The following is a 23110-nucleotide window of genomic DNA, read 5'->3' on the forward strand; positions in this document are numbered from 1 at the left end:
CATGAATGACATTTCAGAACTTAAAACGTTAGTTTTGGTATTTCAGTTTAATGTTGCTATAAATGCATTCTTTAATATTCCTTAATATGTTTATATGGCTTTTCTGTGGTTTTCTGAAAACTAGTAATTGTAAGCTGGTTTTCTAAGGTACTTGCCAGGGTGTTAAACCACTTTGATTTTAAATTTTCATGATGTAAATTGGTGTGGTTTTGATTAGTGATTATGTTTATTCATTAGAAGAATAATTTCATTTGTTCTGCAAACACTGATTAAATCCCATGTGTAGTTGCTGTACTGCATCTCAGGCATTGAAAATGAGAATGGTTTAGCCCTTGTCCTGGTGTTACTCATCTATCTTCTATGTTTCAACTGTGTTTTATGTCCAAGTGTTAGGTTTTTGATGGTTAATCTCTCAAATTGATTTCCCCATCCCCAGAAGACTCAAACTCTAGTTAAAGAAGAATATATGTGTCTTCTTCTGAGGTGTTAACATATAAAGGGATTTTCTTGATAAAATTCAGATTGTAAATGTGGATAGAGAACCCATATACATTAAAGTGGCCTTATCTATTAGTAGATTGAGAGTACTTGAACTAAAGTACCTACCTCATAAGTTTTATCAATGTCTGATCTGTTTCAGAAGTATTCTACTGTTTCTTTTTCCCCCTCAGAGATGTGAAGCCTGATAATATGCTGCTGGATAAATCTGGACATTTGAAGTTAGCAGATTTTGGTACTTGTATGAAGATGAATAAGGTTAATAAATTAGGTTTTAATTTAGATTTTGCTAATTCAAGATAGATACATCTTTAGAAAATGCTATTAAGAACTCACTTACCATATCTGGACTTGTTCAGAATTGATGTGACATTATTTGTTGAACTAGATACCATGGTTTCAATGTTGTATTAGTAACTTGTTAGCGATTTTTTCCCCCTTTCTATTTAGGGTGAATGTGGATTGCCAGATTTACTAAATCCTTCATAACAACTCTGTAATATACACTACTGGTAACTAGAAATGGAATTAGCTTAAATGTCACGAAATACTTACGCCAGTGGTAAAATCAGACTTTTGTAAAAATTTGGGTTAGTAACCCATGTGTTTTTTAGTGTTTTACCTGTTTTCTGTTAACAATGGAAGTTTTTACTGTTTATTTTAATAGTGAATTTTAGAAGATACTCATCCTCACTATTTATATAATAAATAACTTATATACACAGCTGAAGGAGCAAGTATACCTCTTTAATTTCAGTTGAAACAGTTTATATTCTTTGAAACTTGTCATAGAACAGTAGTCAATAAGCTGTACTTAAAACATTTTAAAAGAAGATTTATTGGTTAAAAAGAAACACTACAGGGTCAGCAGGTGGTGTGGTGGTTAAAGCACTGGATTCCCACATGGCCATGTGTGGTTTAAGTCACAGCCCCGACAGCTTAAAAATCACAACAAGTAAATAAGTAAATGTTTTTGTTTTTAAAGAAAAATACTGCGTGAAAACCTTTATATAAACATTTAATTATAATTGTGTTGCATTAATACTAGCTAAAATAGATAAAAAGTATGCAGATAGTTTTTGGAAGGGAAGTTTAAAACATATATCAGATAGATTTTTGTGTATTTAACACTATTATGATCATTTGCTGTAGACCTGCTTCCCTACTTTATATTTGTATAGTTAAGTCTCTTTTTTTGTAACTTCAAGCATATTTAAATAGAATGATTATTTTAGTCAAAATGATTAAATTAACATTTATATTAGTAAGTTATAAAGTGCTTTATTCTGTCAACCTCTTATCTATTTATATTGGCTTATATTAATATATTCTTAATTCATATATTAATTAAAATGAAATCATTATTGTTGGCACACTTGGAGGAATAAGTGATGGCAGTATGTCTTTCTAGTGATTAGTATTACAAAATAAAAACCACCAATAAGTGTGTGTACCCATATACTGTGTATTATATATGTATAATGAATATATTATATATATAGTGTATAAATGCAATTAAGCTAATTGTTAGTTTACATTAAGTTTTGATATATTTCATAGCCCAAAAGTTTGGAGTTCTATAGATTTATATTAAGTATGAAGTAATTTAAAATAATTGAGCCATTATATTTATACCTAATTCAGAATTTGCCCTGCTACTTTTTTTAGGAAGGCATGGTACGATGTGATACAGCAGTTGGAACACCTGATTATATTTCTCCTGAAGTATTAAAATCCCAAGGTGGTGATGGTTATTATGGACGAGAATGTGACTGGTGGTCAGTTGGGGTATTTTTATATGAAATGCTTGTAGGTGAGTAAAGTGAGAATTTTATGTACCTTGAATACTAAAACTATCACTTGGCTTCTTCTAATATGATATTTTTTACATTAAGCAATGTTGATTTTATTTGTAGGAAAGAAATATCCAAACCTGTATCGTATGTGTTTTTAAAAGTTGTTTAGAGGCTTAGACCAATTTTGTGATTTATTATTTTATTTATTTATATGTATCTCACATATGTTTTTTAGTTTAACTCATATGTGCTCATTTGTAACAGGTAGCTTTGACTGTTTTCCTTTGAAAAATTATTTTTTCCAAATATACCTTATTTTGCCTTTTTTCCCCATCAGGTGACACACCTTTTTATGCAGATTCTCTGGTTGGGACTTACAGTAAGATTATGAACCATAAAAATTCACTTACCTTCCCTGATGATAATGACATATCAAAAGAAGCAAAAAATCTCATTTGTGCCTTCCTTACTGACAGGTAAATAATCTTAATATTGAACTTATTTCTATTTTAAGGAATTTATATCTCTCTGTCCGATTTTTTTTCCCTCTGTCCGATTTTTAAGGTCCATATTTGAGCTCCTACAGGTGAACTATTAGAACATAAATGAATATAAATGCTATCATTCCCCTAGTCACTTGTGATGGTGAAACCTGATACAGTTTTATCATATTCTGGATATCTTTTCTGGATCTCAACCTACTGTGCCTAAGAAATTGGGATACAAGCCTTGGCTGATGGTAGATTAGATGACTTTTTTCTTTGATTAAAATTTTAAGTCTATTACTATGAAAATTATTTTTTAAAACATATTAACATGTCTGAAATTAAAGTGTATCTCACAATCAATCATATGTATTGATTTAATTGGGAGCATTTTTCCCCTGACCAATAAGAAAAGGATCATGCATCTTCTAATTTATGCCATCTTAGATTTGATGACATACAGTGTATGCTTGTTGAGATAAAGAAAATGGTATGAAGCTATGAGAAATATGAATTTCCTACCTTTCTCCTAGACATAGTCACTAGTATTATATCTTCAAGATTCAATAAGCATTTTAATAAGTATGTATGTATTTGTGTTTTTGAAAAAAAAAAAATGGTGTGTGATGTAAACCATTGTGGTTAGCTTTTTAAATTTGAAAGTAAACCAGAGGACTTAGTGAGGTCGGAAAGTAAACCAGAGGACTTAGTAAGATGATATAAAATGCTTGTGATTGTGTCGTTAGAAGGCCTCGTACTTTCACATGTTTCAATTTGAGATTCACTTTAATTAAGATTAATTAATCTTCTTTAAGTATGTCCTTTAGAGCTTTAAAGGAGGTGTAGTTTTGCAGAATTTTACATTTGCTTTATAATGCCAGAGGCCATATGTGCTTACCGTAGAGAAAGAGACAGAAAGAGGGAGAAAGCACTCTCTGGGGGATAGTCACACTGCAGTTCCTTCTCCTTTTCTGCTTCCTGTAAGGACTTTCAGTACACATGCACATGTGCCTGGCATGATTTTAAATCACTGGGACTGGTATTTGAAATGTGGCTGGCCATGTGGGATCCTGCTCCCTTAATCACTGCTGTATGGGCCAGCCTAAATGTTACATTTGAATGTGAAAAACTGTACTATGCAGTGTGTTGGTTGCTAGAGATATATAAGTGCGTAAGATACACGGCCACTTTTTCAAATACCTCAGAGTCTTTGGGGAGAATAGACAAGCAAGTCAGACATTTATGCTACAGAAAGATAATTACTATGAATAAATACAGTGTTTCAGAGAATCATTGAGAGATTTCTTCTTATAGTCTGAGAGAGTCAGTGAAAGCTTCTTAAAGAAGGTATGTGTCTCTTTCTCTAAGTAGCAACTCTTTATCTAAGATAGTCTGCCTTTTAATTCATGAAAAATAATTGTAATTCTCATAGTTTGTAAGCATTCTACTAGAGAACAAAAAGGTGCTGAGTTCTTTCCAATTCAGCTAAAGGCACGTTTTATTTTAGAGAGATTTTTTTGCTATAGAGTGTGTGTGCTCATCAGAGAGAGAGAGAGAAACCGACAGAAAGTGAGAAATCACCCCCACCCGGGGGGGTGGTCATGCTGCAATCCCTTCTCTTCCATTCTCCTCTTGAGATTTTGGGCATGCATGCATATGTGCCCAGCGTGAGTTTTAAGCTGCTGGATCTGGGACTTGAACCATGGTTGACAATGTGGAAGTCCAGTGATGTAACCATTACACCATCTGTTGGTCCCTAAAGGCACGTTTTAGAAACTGTTTCTGTGTTACCAAAGAGGCCAGTGAACAGTGACTTATCCAGGTAAAGTTCTGAATTTTGTAGCACTGTCAAGAATTAGTTGTTAGGGAATGGCGGGTACCAGGTTCGTTGAGGTGGCGTCTGTTCACGTCTGGTATCTGCTCAGCTGTCCTCAATCATGGACCCAATCCGGAGTTTCTGCAGGAAGCTGCAATCTCTGGCCAGCACTCTAGACCGCGAGACAGGGCCAGCTGCAGCGAGTGCTGGACGGAGAGGACAGCGGGTGATGTCAGTATTCTTCTTGATAAAGCAAGATTGGAAAGTCAAGAAAGCATTGGTTTCATTAAGGCAACGAAAGTAATGAAAAAAAGTTCAGCAGATATCATGAAAATAAGAGAGTTTTTCCCAGAAGTATGGATATAATCCATGTGCTAAGATAAATTCAGTAAATGAGCAAGAAGTCATTGCTTCTACCCCAGAGTTGGCCGAGTGTGAGAATTTTCAAAAGCCTGATGTGAAGGATGATCTGTCTAATCCTCTTATTCCAAGCAGTTCTGTTTCTGAGAAGTCGCCACGTAGTCCACAACTTTCAGATTTTGGACTTGAGCGATACATGGTATCACAAGTTATACCAAACCCCCCACATGCAGTAAATAATCATAAGGAAGAGCCTAAAACTGTAACCTCACCTACCATACAATCACTACCTAAAGTACTAAAAACTCCAACATGTGCACTAAGGATGGATGATTTCGAGTGTGTAACTCCTAAGTTAGAGCAGTTTGGTATCTCTGAATATACCATGTGTTTGAATGAAGATTATACCATGGGCCTTAAATGTGTGAAGAAAACTAAAAGTGAGGAGACTGTAGAAACAGAAAGTATGGCCAGTGATAAATTTTTGGCTACTCCTGGCCCCATAATCCAGCAGATGGAAAAAAGTGATGCTGAGTATACAAATTCCCCCTTGGCTCCTACATTCTGCACTCCTGGTTTGAAAATTCCTTCTACAAAGAACAGCACAGCTTTGGTATCCACAAAGCACTCATTATCAAAAACAAGTAGTTCATCAAGTGATTTGGAAGTTAAAGATTGTACCCTTGTTAGTTTTAAATTCAGAGGAGTGCTTTGACAATTTTGCAGATCCCTCTTCTACAGTTTCTTCTTATGAAAATCTACTCAGAACACCTACACCTCCAGAAGTAACCACAATTCCAGAAGATATTCTCAGGATCCATCCATTAAAGAAACTGGACAGGATTAAATGAAAGCAAAGCTCGACGTATTTTGTTATTCATAGTCTCCTCTTTCCTTCTTCTCACTGCTGACAAGTTTTTATTTTCTCCTCTTGTCTTCCAGCTTTTGCACTGTGTTGGGTTCATCGTCTCACCTCAGCTCCTTCCACCACACTGCTAAACTCTGATCCTTGCTGCTGGAGCCTCTAGAGCTATCTGACGGTGTCAAACTGTCCTGTCTATCCAGCCGCATATCTTCCAATTTAAATACAACCGATAAGTAATTAAGTTTATCATAGTGCTCTTGGAGAACTTTAAAATTCTAGCCAGTGGGAAAAGTAAGGGCCTAGTGTACTGTGGAGACAGGCTTAAAATTTGAGAGAAAACAACATTGCCAAGTATCCTGATGGGTGCTTTAAAGGATTCGTTTTGGGAAATGAGATGCAGTAAAGGTTCCCTCTTCAATGATTGAGCCTTGAAAGTCAAATGGAAAACCTGTTATGTTATGCTCTATTTTGTCAGAAAACTGTCCCCAAGACAAAACTTGATTTATTTATTCCTTTTCCTAGGAATTACTGTATAATTTTTGCAAAATAAAATGTAAAATAACCATACTTACTTTCATTTTCAAGTAAAGCTCTAGTCAAACTTAAAAAAAAAATTAGTTGTTAGTAGGGTTTTTTTTTTTTTTCTCTATTCTTTTTTAGAATTTTCTATAGGACATGCGTATTTGTCAGAGAGAGACAAAGAATAGAAAAGAAAGTGAGAAATCACCTCCCCGGGGAGAGTGCTTACCCACAATCCCTTCTCCTTAATTTTCTGGGATTTTGGGCATGCTTGCACATGTGCCTGGTGTGATTTTTCAAGCTGCCAAGTCTAGGACTTGAACTGTGGTCAACCACATGAGTGTCTAGTGCCTTAACCACCATGCCACCTGCTCTCCTCTATTGGTTTTTTTTAGTCAGAAATATTTAATAGGGACCAGCAGTTAGCGTAATGATTCTGTCGCTGGTCTCCCATGTAGTCGACCATGGTTCACGTCCCGGACCCGGTGGCTTAAAACTCACGCTGAGCGTGCGTGTGTGCGTGCCCAGGATCCCGAGAGGAGAATGGAGGAGAAGGGATTGCGGCATGGCCATCCCCCCTGGGGGGGTGATTTCTCACTTTTTGTCTCTCTGTCTGTCTCTGTCTGGTGAGCGCACATGCCCTATAGCGGAAAACCTCTCCAAAAAAAAAAAAAAAAAAAAAAAAAAACATTTTTTGGCTTCCCTTCCCCCCAAGTTCCTAGCGTTTTTTATAGCAGCTGGTGTAAAGCTAAGTTGTTAACTGAAAAAAAATTGTAATTTTACCACTATTAAAAAAAATTGTCAGGAAGCCAGTAGACAACATAGTGGTTAAGGTGCTGGATTTCCATGTGGCCTACTGTGGTCGAGTCCCGGACCCAGTGGCCTGAAACTCACATCAGGCACGAGTATGCATGCCCAAGATTCTAAGAGAAGAATGAAGAGACAAGGACAAGGGCTTGCAGCGTGGCAATTTCTTTGAGGGGTAATTTCTTTTTTTCTTTTCTTTTTTTTTTCTTTCCTTGGAGAGGTTCTTGCTATAGAGTGCGTGCGCTCACCAGAAAGACAGAGAGATAGAAAGTGAGAAATCACCCTCCAGGGGGCTGGCCATGTCACAATCCCTTCTCCTCCTTCAATTTTTGGGCACATTTGCACACACGCCTGGCATGATTTTTGAGCCGTTAAGCCACTGGGTCTGGGACTCGAACTGCCGTCGGCTACATGGGAGTTCAGCGACATAGGCATTATGATAACTACTGGTCCCTTTGAGGGGTAATTTCTCACTGGCTTTCTCTGTATCTCCAGCGAGCACATGCGCCGTTTAGCAAAAACAGTTTCTAACAACAACAACAAAAATTGGCCATCCAACAGCTGGCCTGGTGATTAAGACTCTGGATAAAACATGGTTAACTCAGCAGTTTGAATCCTGAACCCAGTGGCTTGAAACACACTAGGCACACATGCATGCATGCCTAAAATTCCAAAAGAAGAATGGAGGTGAAGGGTTCGCAGTGTGGCCATCCCTCTGGGAGTGATTTCTCACTCCCCCCACCCCCACCCACCTCCCCCTTCATGATGAACATGCATACCCTATGGCAAAAATCTAAAACAAAACCAAAAAAAATGGAATGAGAAGTGTAAAGAAAATCCATTATGTTTTATTCATTGTGCTAATGAAGCAAGCCTATGATTCATCTACGTATTCATTATCTATAGAAAAGTCATGGAGTATTAGGACTAGCAGGTGGTGTAATGGTTACACTGCTGGACTCCTCTGTGACTGACCATGGTTTGAGTCATGGACTCTGCAACTTAAAACTCATGTCAGGTGCATGTGTATGTGTGCCCAAAATCCCAAGAGGAGAAAGGATTGGAACCTTTCCACCACCCCCCCGCCGGGGGGTGATATATCGCTTTTGTCTCTGTCTCTTTCTGTCTCTTCAGCGAGTGCACACGCCCGTTAGCAAAAATCTTTCTTAAAAAAAAAAGAAAAAAGAAAAGTCATGGAGTATCAAAAATTTGTGGTTTTGTGTATTTTTTCATTAGTATTATTTGTTTGTTTTGCTGTCAGGCATGTGTGCCTGGCAGAGAGAGATAGGAAAAGTACAGGGAAAGTGAGAAATTACCCCCAAGGTGGGATGGCGACCCTGCGATCTCTTCCCCTCCAGTCTCCACTCGAGACTTAGGGCACATGCCCAGAGTGATTTTTCAAGCTGCTGAGTCTGGGATTTGAACAGTAGTCATGTGGGAGCCAGTGCCTTAACTTCCATGTCCTAGTGGCCCTCGTTAGTATATATTTTTAAATTCTTGAATATTTTTAGTCTTCGGGGCCAGCAGGTGACATGGTGGTTAAGGGCACTGGTCTCCCACATGGCCGACTATGGTTTGAGTTCTGGACCTGATAGCTTGCTTTCTCACTTTCTCTTTCTCTCTCTCTCCCTCTCTGTCAAATTGAAATAAATAAATAAATGTATAAATAAAGTAAAATAAAATAATTCTTTAAAAAATATTTTCAGTCTTCAATCCTTTTTTTCTTTTTCTTTAAAAAATTATTTTATTTATTATTATTATTATTTTTAATTTGTTAAAGGCCACATGAACTCACCAGGGAGGGCAGAGAGAGAGAGAGGGCAAGTGAGAAAACAAGCCACGAGGTTTGGGACTCAAACTACAGTTGGCCATGTGGAAGTTCAGTACCTTAACCACCACACCACCTGCTGGTCCCTCAATCCTTATTTTCTATTTGAATTGAAAATTATGTTGACAGTCATTCTAATTTCAAAGTGACCTAGAATTTTGTTTGTCATCCTTCACAGATTTATTAGTATTCTTAATTTGTTAAAGGCCACATGAACTCACCAGGGAGGGCAGAGAGAGAGAGAGGGCAAGTGAGAAAACAAGCCACGAGGTTTGGGACTCAAACTACAGTTGGCCATGTGGAAGTTCAGTACCTTAACCACCACACCACCTGCTGGTCCCTCAATCCTTATTTTCTATTTGAATTGAAAATTATGTTGACAGTCATTCTAATTTCAAAGTGACTTAGCATTTTGTCATCCTTCACAGATTTATTAGTATTCTGTACGCAAATAACCCTGGACAAATTATAATAAAGTCTTAATGATTAATCAATTCTTTCCTTCCCTCTCTCTTCAGAGAAGTGAGATTAGGGCGAAATGGTGTAGAAGAAATCAAACGACATCTCTTCTTCAAAAATGACCAATGGGCTTGGGAAACACTCCGAGACAGTAAGTTATTTTTTCTTGCACGTTACAGTGAACATTTGAAAGCGGTTGTGGGAAATAGTGTGTTGAAACTACCGTACTAAATAATTGTGTATATGTGATAAAAGTCAGAAGTACATAAAAAAAAACTATGCCCCAACAAAATATGTCATTGAAGACAGTATATTTTATAAGATTGATGAAATAGTAATGTTTCTTATATCCTTCTTCAGATAACCAAGATGAAATATAACAGAAATGTAAGATATTTAGATTCACCAATCATAATTTGATATTCAGTTTTTGTTCAATTGCTCTTCTAGACTTTAGTTATCTTATTAAGAAGGAAGTCAAGAGGTAAGTGGTAATGAGGTGTTTTTTGGTATTTTTGCTATAGGGCGTGTGCATGCTTGCTAGAGAAACAGAAAGCAAGCAATCACCCCCCACCCCTGGGAAGGGGATAGCCATGCCACAATCTCTTCTCTATTCTCCTCTTGGGATCTTGGGCACACTTGTACACGTACCTGGCATGAGTTTGAAGCCATCAGGTCTGGGACTTGAACTGTGGTCGGCCATGTTGGAGTCACCGACATAACCACTCCGCCATCTGTTGACCCCAGGTGGTAATGAAATAAAAATATATTTCTTAGAAAAAGACTAGTTACACTCTTGTTTTATTAAAACCTAATATATTAAAGAAGTTCTTGGGACCAGCAGATGACGTAATCGTTACAGTGCTAGACTCCACATCATCAATCACAGTTCAAGTTCTGGACCTGGTGCCTTAAAACTCATGCCAAGTGCATGCGCGTGTGTGCCCAAGATCCCAAGAGGAATGGAGGAGAAAGGTTTGTGGTGTGACCATCCCCCTTGGGAGGGTGACTTCTTGCTTTCTGTCTCTTTGTCACTCTGTCTCTACAGCGATCGCAAATGCCCTATAGCAAAAATCTCTCTCTTAAAAAAAAGTTGTTGTTTTTTGTTTTTTTTTTTTAATTGCTGGAAGGCATGTGCATGCACCCAACAGAAAGCTTCCCTCTGATGTAGCATGGTCACCCCACAATCCTTTTTTCTTCATTTCTTCCTCTTGTTAGGATTTGGGGCATGCACACATGCATGCCTGGTATGTTTTTAAGCTGCCAGAGCTGGGGTTTTGATTAATACAGTAGTGAGTAGACCAAGGAGAGGTTCTAGTACTAATGAATGCAAGCATTCAATATAATTCTGTTTGTGAGAGTATATTAAATTGTAATTTACATAATTCCATCAGGCTTTTTTGTACCTTGCAATTCAGAAGTAAGAGTGTTGCGTTCCAGGAAGTTAGTTTTCAGTCAGTTTAGAACAATTTTTTTTTAAAGGTTTTTGTCAGAGAGCGCATGCACTTGCCAGAGAGAGACAGAGACAGTGAAAGGGAAAGTGAGAAGTCACTCCCCAAGTGGATGGTCATGCCTCAATCCCTCTCCTCCATTCCCCTCTTGGGATTTTGGGCATACATGCATACAGTCCTAGTGTTAGTTTCAAGCCACCAGGTCAGGGACTTGTACCGTGAGCAACTGTGTGGAAGTCCATCATCTTAACCACTTTACCACCTGCTAGCCTCAGAGCATTACTTCTTTTTAAGAGAGATTTTTTTTGTTAAAGGGCACATGCACTCACCAGAGAGACAGTGAGAAATCATCCCCTGGGGGTATGGCCACACTCCAGTCCCTTCTTCTTTCTCCTCTCAGGACTTTGGGCATGCACGCACACACGCCTAGTGTGTGTTTTAAGTCTGTGGATCTAGGACTCGAACCATGGTTGACTACATGGGAGTCCAGCGACATAACCATTATGCCATTTGCTGGTCCTAGAACATTACTTTATTTAAAAAGTTAAAATATTAAGATGATTCATAGAAAACCTTATACAACATAGTTGAATCAAATTTATAATGACCCCTAAGGTTTCCATCATCTTTGTGGATTTCAGAGGTAAAGAATTCATCTTTTCTCTGCATAAATATTGAGAATTTTTCTTTTTTCTCTTATCAGAGAAAGGATAATGTATACAGGGTCTAACTTACTGCAGTAGAAATAGCAATGAGCCCTAATAATAGAAATTAATTCAGCTATGTAGTTTCAGGAGTAGTTAAAAATTAGGTATTTGTCTTAAGGCAAATTTAAGATAATTGCTTATCTAGGTAAGACAGTAAGAGTTTTTTCAGGAGGAAAAACATCTTGTTAATTCTGATGTTGATGTAGGTTTGTTGATACTTTAGTGAAGTATTCTGTTGGGTTGTCAGAGAAGTCATGATGTATTTTTCTATGTTTTTCTGTGCAAAAACATGTCATAACTTTTCTGACAACCCAATAGTTTAAAAATATTTTAAAAGAAACAGATTTCCAGGACCAGCAGAAATCATGGTTATGCTGCTGGACTCTCCCATGGCTGACCACAGTTCGAGTCCTGGACCTGGAGTCTTGCAGCTCACACTGGGTGCATGTGCATACATGCATGCCCAAAATCTCGAGAGAGGAGAATGGAGGAAATGGGATTGCAGCGTGGCCATCCCTCCTAAGGGGTGATTTCTTGCTTTCTATCTATGTCTCTGTAGGAAGCGCTTGTGCCCTATAGCTAAAATCTTTGTTAAAAAAGAAGAGGAGGAAGAAAGAGAAGCAAGGTTGCCTTTGAGCATAGTATATATATTGTGTTAAGCCATTATATTGTCTAAGAAAAGGGAAAGGGAAATAAATTATTTTAAAATAAATTATTTTTTAAAAACTATAAATTAGTTAAAAAAAACTATGCCCCAACAAAATATGTCATTGAATATGTAGCTATCCGTAAAAGCTACAGGCATCCCTTGACCTTGGGAGAATTTAATAACCGTTATACTCTGTGAACGTGTCCCCTGAAAATGTATGTTTTGATCAATTGGAACAGGATTAAGAGGTTAAAAACATGATCCAGTTACAATGTCAAAAAGTGGAGCTTTTGGAAGATAAAGATTAAGGTTATCAGAGGAGGCCAATCCATCATGATTGACTTTTGCTAGGTTTGTAAGAAAGAATGAGAGGGGCCAGCAAGTGGCAAGGTGGTTAAAGGTGCTGCACCCCCACATGGCCAACCACTGTTCAAGTCTCGGACCTGGTGGCTTGCTTTCTCGCTTCCTCTCTCTCTCTCTCTCTCTCTGTCTCTCTCTGATCAAACTGGAAAATAATAATGATAATAATAATAAATAAGGTTAAATGGAATAATTCTTTAAAAAAAAAAGAATGAGAGACACACATATATGGAACACAGAACATGCTGTCCTACTCTATGTCATATTGTGAGGCAGCCACAAGTATCCCACCAGAGAGGACCTCCAGGACCTCAGACCTACAAAGTATGAACTGAATAAAGCTCTATTTTTTTTTAAAGAGATTTTTGCTATAGGACACATGTACTCGCCAGAGAGACAGAAAGTAAGAAATCACCTCACAGGGGGGATGGTCATGTTGCAGTCTCTTCTCTATTCTCCTCTTGGGATTTTGAGCATGCATGCACACACACCAGCATGTTTCAAGCTGCCAGGTCCCGGCCTCAACCCATGGTTGGCCATGTGGTAGCCCAGCAGCATAATCATTACGCCGTCTGCTGGTCTCTAAAGCTCTATTTTTATCAACCACCCAGTTTCAGATATTTTCTGTTATTAGCTACAGAATGGACTAGAATGCACCAGGAAATAATGAACTTCCTTCTCCTCAAAAGTAAATGACATGGACACAGCAAATGTAGTGGTTACATTGCTGGACTCTCACATGGCCGACTGCAGTTCAAGTCCTGAACCCAGTCAGTGGCTTGAAAATCACGTGCCCAAGATCCCAGGGGGTGCAGGGGGATGAAGGAAAAGGGATTGTGGTCTGACTGTCCCCCTGGGGGTGATTTCTTACTTTCCCTCTCTTAGTGTCTCTCTCTCATTCACTCTAAGGCAAAAAAAAAAAACTAAAAAAAAGTGAACAGCATGATTATTGTTTTGGGACTGTAAGAGAAATTGTTACAAAACAAATAAGTAGGCTAGGAAATGAATTGTTACATTGAAAGCTTTATGTTTTTATTCAGATTAAGCTTTTAGTAAAGTTTCAGACTGAAACATAACAGATATAATTTTAAATCTGGAAAGCGTTTTCAAAAGATTGACTAAAATGGGCAGTATTTTTAATATTGCTTTAAATTCTTTTTAAAAGTTAGGCAAATGCATTGATTAGTATAGAATAACCATACAAGTACTCTAGAAAGTGAGGAAGTTATATTTCCCTTTTTTAGAACATCATTTAATTTAATTTTTTTTAAATTTTTTTTTCTTTTTTTGGAGACGTTTTTGCTATAGGGCATGTGCACTCACCAGAAAGACAGAGAGACAAAAAGTGAGAAATCACCTCCCGAGGGGGATGGCCACGCCACAATCCCTTCTCCTCCATTCTCCTTTCGGGATCTTGGGCACGCATGTACGCACGCACGTACACGTGCCTGGTGTGAGTTTAAACCACCGGGTCTGGGACTCAAACCGTGGTTGACTATATGGGAGTCCAGTGACATAGCCATTACACTAACTGCTGGTCCCTATTATTATTTTTTTTCTTTTCTCTTTTTGGAGAGGTTTTAGCTACAGGGCGCGTGCACTCGCCAGAAAGACAGAGAGAGACAGAGAGATAGAAAGCAAGAAATCACCCCCCAGGGGGGATGGCCACGCCGCAATCCCTTCTCCATTCTCCTCTCGGGATCTTGGGCATGCACTCACGCGCCCGGCGTGAGTTTTAAGCCACCGGGTCCGGGACACGAACCGCAGTCGACTACATGGGAGTCCAGTGACATAGCCATTATGCTAACTGCTGGTCCTCTGGTCCCTATTATTTTTAAATTTGACCAGAGAAAGAGGGAAAATGAGAAAGCAAGCTACCAGGTTCAGAACTCAAACCACAGTTGACCATGTGGGAGTTCAACCATGCCACCTGCCAGCCCATGTATTTCCTTTTCTGTATTGAAAAATTCTTATTAATAGGAGAAGTGACTTGGTCAGCAGATATTTATTAAACACCCATTACATGCTGAACACGGTTTTATTTGAGGCACTGGGAAAACAGCAGTGACCCACACCAACGAAGTAAAGCTTGTAGTCTCTTGGAATTGGGGTGTCCACATTAATAATATTTTATTATTTTACTGTATTTCCTTAATATAACTGCTTTCATTTATGAAAAAAGCAAGTGAGTTACTTTGTTGATTTAAAACAAACTTTATAGTTGAAGATTTTCTATGATTATTCTTAACATGATTTCATTCGTATTGGTATTCTTTCTATATCTTTATGAGATCCATATTGTCATCTCTGGTTTTGTTACAGTACAGTTAGATTTAGCATACTTATGAACATTGTGGTGGCTGTTCCTAATCTGAGTAGGTCTTATTTTGTGGTTTTTGAAAAAAAGAAAGAGAAGTCCAAATCTGTAGAACTTATTGTTCTTTTCTTCTTTCCCCCTTCCTACCCCTTCTTCACGTCCCACCCCAAAATACCAGGAATATTTTTCTTCTGAACTGACCTCTCTGATCTGTGAAGTTAAAAAAAAAAAGATATAATAGTAATAATTCCTTAATTTTTTTTTTACTCCAATTTTCTTTGGCACATTGGTTTGTTTTTTGTTTCGTTTTTTTTTTTCCCTAACAAATAATAGTTTTGTTTTGTTTTTGGTAATTATGCCAAATTGAAGTGTCTCCAAGTTACATTGGCAATTAGTTTTCACCTTGGGTTCTTTGGTGGTGTGAGAGCAGAGTGTAAGACAGCTTGATTTTTGGCAGAATGTGAGCTTCCCAATCTTGTTACCCTTAATTTAGAGACATAAAGTATTAAAATTGTAAACAATTATCTTTCTCCTAGGTTGAGATATACTTAAAGAAGCAACAGTGGTAAGACTAAAGAAAGATAAAAGAAATGAAAACAGCCAAATAACTTGCCACACATCACACTGAGCAAGTAACAGTGTCACATTCAGTTCTAATTCTGTTTAACTCCAAAACCTTTGATCTTTGGAATATTAATACTTAAAGATTTCTGTGTGTTCAGTATTATACCAACCAGAAATGTAGGGAATTGACACTTATAGCAGTTAAATGTGGAGAAAAGAAAATGGTAACATTTATTACACATAAAAACACATTACTAGGACCAGCAGTTGGTGTAATGGCTATGTCGCTGGATTCTCACATAGTCAACCGCAGTTTGAGTCCCGGACCTGGTGGCTTAAACTCAAGCTGGACGCCTGTGCATGCATGCCCAAGATGCTGAGAGGAGAATGAAGGAGAAAGGATTGCGACATGGCCATTCCCCCGGGGGGTTGATTTCTCGTTTTCTGTCTCTCTGTCTTTCAATTTTTTTTAAATTTTTTTTTCTTTTTTTGGCGACGTTTTTGCTATAGGGCATGTGCACTCACCAGAAAGACAGAGAGACAAAAAGTGAGAAATCACCTCCCGAGGGGGATGGCCACGCCACAATCCCTTCTCCTCCATTCTCCTTTCGGGATCTTGGGCACGCATGTACGCACGCACGTACACGTGCCTGGTGTGAGTTTAAACCACCGGGTCTGGGACTCAAACCGTGGTTGACTATATGGGAGTCCAGTGACATAGCCATTACACTAACTGCTGGTCCCTATTATTATTTTTTTTCTTTTCTCTTTTTGGAGAGGTTTTAGCTACAGGGCGCGTGCACTCGCCAGAAAGACAGAGAGAGACAGAGAGATAGAAAGCAAGAAATCACCCCCCAGGGGGGATGGCCACGCTGCAATCCCTTCTCCATTCTCCTCTCGGGATCTTGGGCATGCACTCACGCGCCCGGCGTGAGTTTTAAGCCACCGGGTCCGGGACACGAACCGCAGTCGACTACATGGGAGTCCAGTGACATAGCCATTATGCTAACTGCTGGTCCTCTGGTCCCTATTATTTTTAAATTTGACCAGAGAAAGAGGGAAAATGAGAAAGCAAGCTACCAGGTTCAGAACTCAAACCACAGTTGACCATGTGGGAGTTCAACCATGCCACCTGCCAGCCCATGTATTTCCTTTTATGTATTGAAAAATTCTTATTAATAGGAGAAGTGACTTGGTCAGCAGATATTTATTAAACACCCATTACATGCTGAACACGGTTTTATTTGAGGCACTGGGAAAACAGCAGTGACCCACACCAACGAAGTAAAGCTTGTAGTCTCTTGGAATTGGGGTGTCCACATTAATAATATTTTATTATTTTACTGTATTTCCTTAATATAACTGCTTTCATTTATGAAAAAAGCAAGTGAGTTACTTTGTTGATTTAAAACAAACTTTATAGTTGAAGATTTTCTATGATTATTCTTAACATGATTTCATTCGTATTGGTATTCTTTCTATATCTTTATGAGATCCATATTGTCATCTCTGGTTTTGTTACAGTACAGTTAGATTTAGCATACTTATGAACATTGTGGTGGCTGTTCCTAATCTGAGTAGGTCTTATTTTGTGGTTTTTGAAAAAAAGAAAGAGAAGTCCAAATCTGTAGAACTTATTGTTCTTTTCTTCTTTCCCCCTTCCTACCCCTTCTTCACGTCCCACCCCAAAATACCAGGAATATTTTTCTTCTGAACTGACCTCTCTGATCTGTTGAGTTAAAAAAAAAAAGATATAATAGTAATAATTCCTTAATTTTTTTTTTACTCCAATTTTCTTTGGCACATTGGTTTGTTTTTTGTTTCGTTTTTTTTTTTCCCTAACAAATAATAGTTTTGTTTTGTTTTTGGTAATTATGCCAAATTGAAGTGTCTCCAAGTTACATTGGCAATTAGTTTTCACCTTGGGTTCTTTGGTGGTGTGAGAGCAGAGTGTAAGACAGCTTGATTTTTGGCAGAATGTGAGCTTCCCAATCTTGTTACCCTTAATTTAGAGACATAAAGTATTAAAATTGTAAACAATTATCTTTCTCCTAGGTTGAGATATACTTAAAGAAGCAACAGTGGTAAGACTAAAGAAAGATAAAAGAAATGAAAACAGCCAAATAACTTGCCACACATCACACTGAGCAAGTAACAGTGTCACATTCAGTTCTAATTCTGTTTAACTCCAAAACCTTTGATCTTTGGAATATTAATACTTAAAGATTTCTGTGTGTTCAGTATTATACCAACCAGAAATGTAGGGAATTGACACTTATAGCAGTTAAATGTGGAGAAAAGAAAATGGTAACATTTATTACACATAAAAACACATTACTAGGACCAGCAGTTGGTGTAATGGCTATGTCGCTGGATTCTCACATAGTCAACCGCAGTTTGAGTCCCGGACCTGGTGGCTTAAACTCAAGCTGGACGCCTGTGCATGCATGCCCAAGATGCTGAGAGGAGAATGAAGGAGAAAGGATTGCGACATGGCCATTCCCCCGGGGGGTTGATTTCTCGTTTTCTGTCTCTCTGTCTTTCTGGCAAGTGCACGTGCCATAAAGCAAAAACCTCTCAAAACAAAAACAAAAAACAGAAAAAAAAAAAAACACATTAGTAATAATACTATGTTAAATATAATGAGGTAGGTAGGTTACAAAAACCCTTTGCCATTCATTCTCTCATTTGATACACAATATTGCTGTTATTTAAACCATCTGTAGCTGATGGGAAATACACTAGATGCTAACAGTAATACTTCTATCAACTCACGAGTTAAGTTTTCAGTTTAAAAATAACAACAAAAAATCCTCACATATACCGTTCTAGGTTTTGTGGAGTAATTGAGACTCTATTTTAGGTTTTTCTATTCTTAGTGCAGCTACAGTAGCACATGTTGGTTGACATAGTTACATGGTAGGCCTTCTATTCCCAGGTTCCCAGTTCGTCCTAAAACCAGGAACGATGATATGATCCTACACTTTCAGTTTATCTGGTGGTAGAGGCAAGACGATGCAACAGAGCAAGACCTTGTCTTTTTTTTTTTTTTTTTTTTTTTAGGTTTTTGCTATAGGGCCTATGTACTCGCTGGAGAGAGACTGAAACAGGGAAAGTGAGAAATCACCCTCTGGTGGGGATGACCATGCCCCTATCCCTTCTCCATTCTCCTCTCAGAACTTTGGGTAAATATGTCTGATGTGATTATCAAGCATCAGGGTCCAGTACTCAAATCGCTATTGGCCAATGTGGGAGTCCAGTGCCTTAACCACCAGACCACCTGCTAGCCCCAAGATTGTCTTTTAAAAAGAGAGAGAGAATTTTAAATTTTTATGGAAGAGATTATCGGTGTGGGCTTCATGAATAAGGAATTTAGGACCTACCATGTTTCAAGGCTCTTTAATTTATGAGTTTAGACTTTCTCAGAATTATAAAGGATTTTTTAAAAAATATTTTACTTAGTTGCCTGAGGACACATGTGCTTGCCAGAAAGAAGTGGAGAGACAAAGGTAGAGGTAAGAAAGCACTCCCCGATGGAGTGTGGTCAATCCCTTTTCCTCCATTCCTATATCCTGTTAGGATTTGAAACCACACACACCTGGTTTTCTGTTCAGGCTGACAGGGGATCTAGTCTCCCTTAACCATTAGCCTACCAGGCCAACCCTCTTTATTTATTTATTTTTTAATAAACTTGTTAAAAATTACCAGTTATGGTAAAGTATACATAATATAAAATTTTCCATTTTAATTATTATTAAGTGTGTAAATCATTGGCTTTAAGTATGTCTATGTTGTCTTATCATATCACTACTGTCCATTCCAGAACTTTTCCATTACCCCATAGCCCAGTGATTTAGGGAGGGAGCCAGATTTTACATGGCTGACCACATTTCAGATCCTGACCCTGGTAGCTTAAAAAACATGCCGAACAAGTATGTGTGTGCCTGAAATCCTGAGAAGATGGAAAAATGGAGGAGAAGGGATCGCAGCATAACAATATCCTATTGGGGGAGTGCTTTCTGTCTTTCCTTCTGTTCTGTCTCTGGTGAACACACTCATCTTCTGACAATTTAAGAAAAAAGAGCTTAAAACCATGAAACCAGTTGAGCCATTTGCCTGCCTTCTCCAAGGAACATGAGATCACTGTATCTAAAACAATTATTTAATATTATGATGGTAAATATTCAGTGGTATTTTATGTTTCTGTGTCTTTAAACCAAACATTTCTCCTAGCATCAGCCTTGTAGTACAGTGATTAAGCACTATGCTTTGGGAGCTGGGTTCCACATGGCCAACTGAGGTTCAAATCCCAGTTCTGGATGCTTGAAAAGCACACCAAACTGGTGTGTGTAGATGTCCAAAATCCTAGGATGGAGAAGTGGAAGAAAAAGGATCGTAAAATATGACCATGCCCCATTTGGTGTGTGTGTGTGTACTGGGGGGGGGAGGGCTTTCTCTCTTTCTGGGGACCACATGTACCCTCTCTGGCAGTAAAAAGAAAAAAAATTCTGGGTCAACAGATGGCATGAGTGTCAAGGTGTTGTATACCACATGGCTGGATGTGTGGTTTGAATCCCAGAAGGGATTGTACCCCCGGGGAGGGTGCTATGTCACTGTCCCTCTCTCCCTCCCTGTCTCTCTCTTGCGAGTACATGCACCTGTAGCAAAAACTAAAAAAAAAAAAAGTTTCTTAACAGTTTTAGATATTTCCTTTGTAGCATATTCAAGTTCCAAAAATTATTTTAGTGTTAGTTCCTTTTATTATTTTCCATTTTGTGAATATTTAAACATTGTCACATAGGGTTTATATTATTAAGTGTATGTAAACCATGCTCCCCATCAAGTTTATAATTCTTTAAGATGCTATGTCCATGATTTGCATCTCTACCTTTTTTGACAGCTATATCATAAGCACTTCATTGAACTCTTTCTGAATTAGTTGACCTTAGATAGCAAGTCTGATGATAGAGCTGGAAATCCTTTATTTCTTGTGGCTTAATCTAATGGAGGTTGTTTTTTGTTTGTTTGTTTTCATTTTTTTAATTTGCTGTAGGGTGTGTGCGCTCACTATAGAGAGGCAGAGAGAAAGTGAGAAATCACCCCCACAGGATGGTCATGCTGCAATCTCTTCTCCTCCGTTTTCTTCATAGGATTTTGGATCTGCCTGCACACAATGTGCCTGGTGTGTTTTTCAGGCTGCCGTGTTTGGGACTCAAACAACACAGTCAACCATGTGGGATCCAGCCAGCTTAACCACCATACCACTGGCTGGCCCAGTCTAATGGAGATAATGGGGGGGGGTGGAGATAATTGATCATCTAGATTCTAGATGAGTGAAAGTATTTCAATACCAAATGATTAGTCTATCAAGGATGACTAAGAGGTAAACTTTACTTCTCATTTGCTATAGAGCACATAAACAAGCAAGCAAACAAACTGTATTTGAAACTAGCAAACCTTTTCTTAGTACAGCTTGTTATGCTGTAATGTCTGAAGAGTCTTTTCTCTAGTCCTAAATGTTGTTGAGTATTTTATACCATAGTATATTCCAAAAGAAATCTTAGTAATATTTGCAATATTTATGTTAAACTTGAGGTATAGATGATAGATACAGGCAACTTGTAGAAAATTATTTCATAGAATTATGTAATGGTCAACATCAGTTGATTTTTAATCTTAGTGTGTATAATAAGATTCAACCCATTTGGAATTTGTGGTCTGCATGTTGTTTGTAAGAGAGAAACCATCAGTATCAGTTGTAGAAACTTCGCTTTATTTGTATGTTAAATTTGAAATGAACATCTCATTTTGTTTCTCATTTTAGCTGTAGCACCAGTTGTACCTGATCTAAGTAGTGACATTGATACTAGTAATTTTGATGACTTAGAAGAAGATAAAGGAGATGAAGAAACATTCCCTATTCCTAAAGCTTTTGTTGGGAATCAACTACCTTTTGTAGGATTCACTTATTATAGCAATCGGAGGTAAGTATGCTAAGCAGTGACTTCAGGAGTAGATACCGATTTATTTTATTCACATTATTTACTTAGAGATATCAAAAAAATTTTAAAGTGAATTCAGTTGTTGTATAAAGATAACTTTTATTCTAAGATGCTAATTTTTGGAATGTATGATACTTCCAGTACTTCATGTTTCTTTCTTTTTATTTTTTTTAAATCTCATTCAGGGCATTGTCTTTCAGGAACTTTTTGTTGAATATTATACTACCTATCCTAAAGTTAAAACAATAGATAGGCCAAAAGTGCTGTTAATACTAGTATTTTGTTTAATATTGTTATCTAAAGAGTAATGATTTTTAATACATTTTAGAACAACATACAGATTTTTCTGGCATTATCATTCTATTGATGTTTCCAAAGGCCTATAAATTTTTTAAAAGAATTATTTATTTGTTCCAGCAGATGGTGTAATTGTTACGTCACTGGACTCCCATGTAGTTGACCATGGTTGAGTCCCGGACCTGGCAGCTTAAAACTCACACCAGGTGCATGTGCATGTATGCCCAAAATCCTGAGAAGAGAATGGAGGAGAAGGGATTGCAGCGTAGCCATCCCCCTTGGGGTCTGGTTTCTTGCTGTCTGTCTCTCTCTCCGGCAAGTGCATGCACCCTACAGCAAAAAGCTCTCAAAAAAAAGGGAATTATTTATTTAAGTTTATTTATTATTATCATTTTTTTAAAGTTTACTATAGAGCTTGGGAACCAGCAGTTAGCGTAATGGCTGTGTCACTGGACTCCCATGTAGTCAACTGCATAATGGCTGTGTCGCTGCACTCCCACTTAGTTGACCTCGGTTCGCGTCCCGGACCCCTTGGCTTAAAACTCACGCCAGGTGCGTGTGTGTGCGTGCTTAAGATCCTGAGAGGAGAATGGAGGAGAAGGGATTACGGCGTGGCCATCCCCCCTGGGGGGTGATTTCTCGCTTTCTGTCCCCTGTTTGTTGGGGCAGCACACGCCCCCTATAGTGAAAAACCTCTCCAAAAAAAAAAAAAAAAAATTTACTATAGAGCTTGTGTATTCACCAGAGAGAGACAGAGAGAGACAGAAAGAGAAGGACAATGAAAAAGCGAGCCACCAAGCCCAGAACTTGAACTATGGTTGTCCACTTGGGAGTTCAGCACCTCAGTCATCATGCTACCTGCTGGCCCCATTTGTTTCGTTTAGAGACATTTGCTATATAGCATGTGCACTCACCAGAGAGACAGACAGTCAGAAAGCAAGAAATCATCTCCTGTGGGATGGGCATGCTGCAATCCCTTCTCCTCCATTTTCCTCTCGGGAGCTTGGGCATGAATGCACACATGCCTGGCATGAGTTTCAAGCTGTCAGCTCCAGGATTTGAACTGTAGTCAGCCATGTGAGAGTCCAGTGCCTTAACCACTATACCACTTGTCTGTGATCTTGAATAAGTAACTTTAACTTTTTATATTTCCATTTCCTCAATATAGTGATGATAATGGATAATAATACTTGCCTCATAGAGATGTTTTAAGGACTAGGTAAATTAAAGTACAGTAACTTAGTGCTTTGAATGGAGTAAGTAAGCAAGTACTCAGTGTTAGCTATTATTACGAATAACATGATTTAACATTAGCTTTAGTCCTTTTCAA

The 23110-nt window shown here is 38.1% G+C and overlaps 1 protein-coding gene and 1 pseudogene across 1 annotated transcript in view; both read left to right on the top strand.

Moving 5' to 3' along the window:
- ROCK1 (Rho associated coiled-coil containing protein kinase 1) overlaps positions 1-23110 on the top strand; it is a 175404-nt gene that overhangs the window by 71057 nt on the left and 81237 nt on the right. Inside the window, 5 exon segments of the mRNA XM_014588990.2 lie at positions 672-756; positions 2167-2311; positions 2632-2770; positions 9493-9584; positions 21306-21465. Of these exon segments, the coding sequence (XP_014444476.1) occupies positions 672-756; positions 2167-2311; positions 2632-2770; positions 9493-9584; positions 21306-21465 (621 nt within the window).
- LOC102502100 (spindle and kinetochore-associated protein 3 pseudogene) lies at positions 4717-5806 on the top strand (annotated as a pseudogene).

This window comes from Tupaia chinensis, unplaced genomic scaffold, assembly GCF_000334495.1.
Source record: "Tupaia chinensis unplaced genomic scaffold, TupChi_1.0 Scaffold000320_2, whole genome shotgun sequence".
NCBI lineage: Eukaryota > Metazoa > Chordata > Mammalia > Scandentia > Tupaiidae > Tupaia > Tupaia belangeri.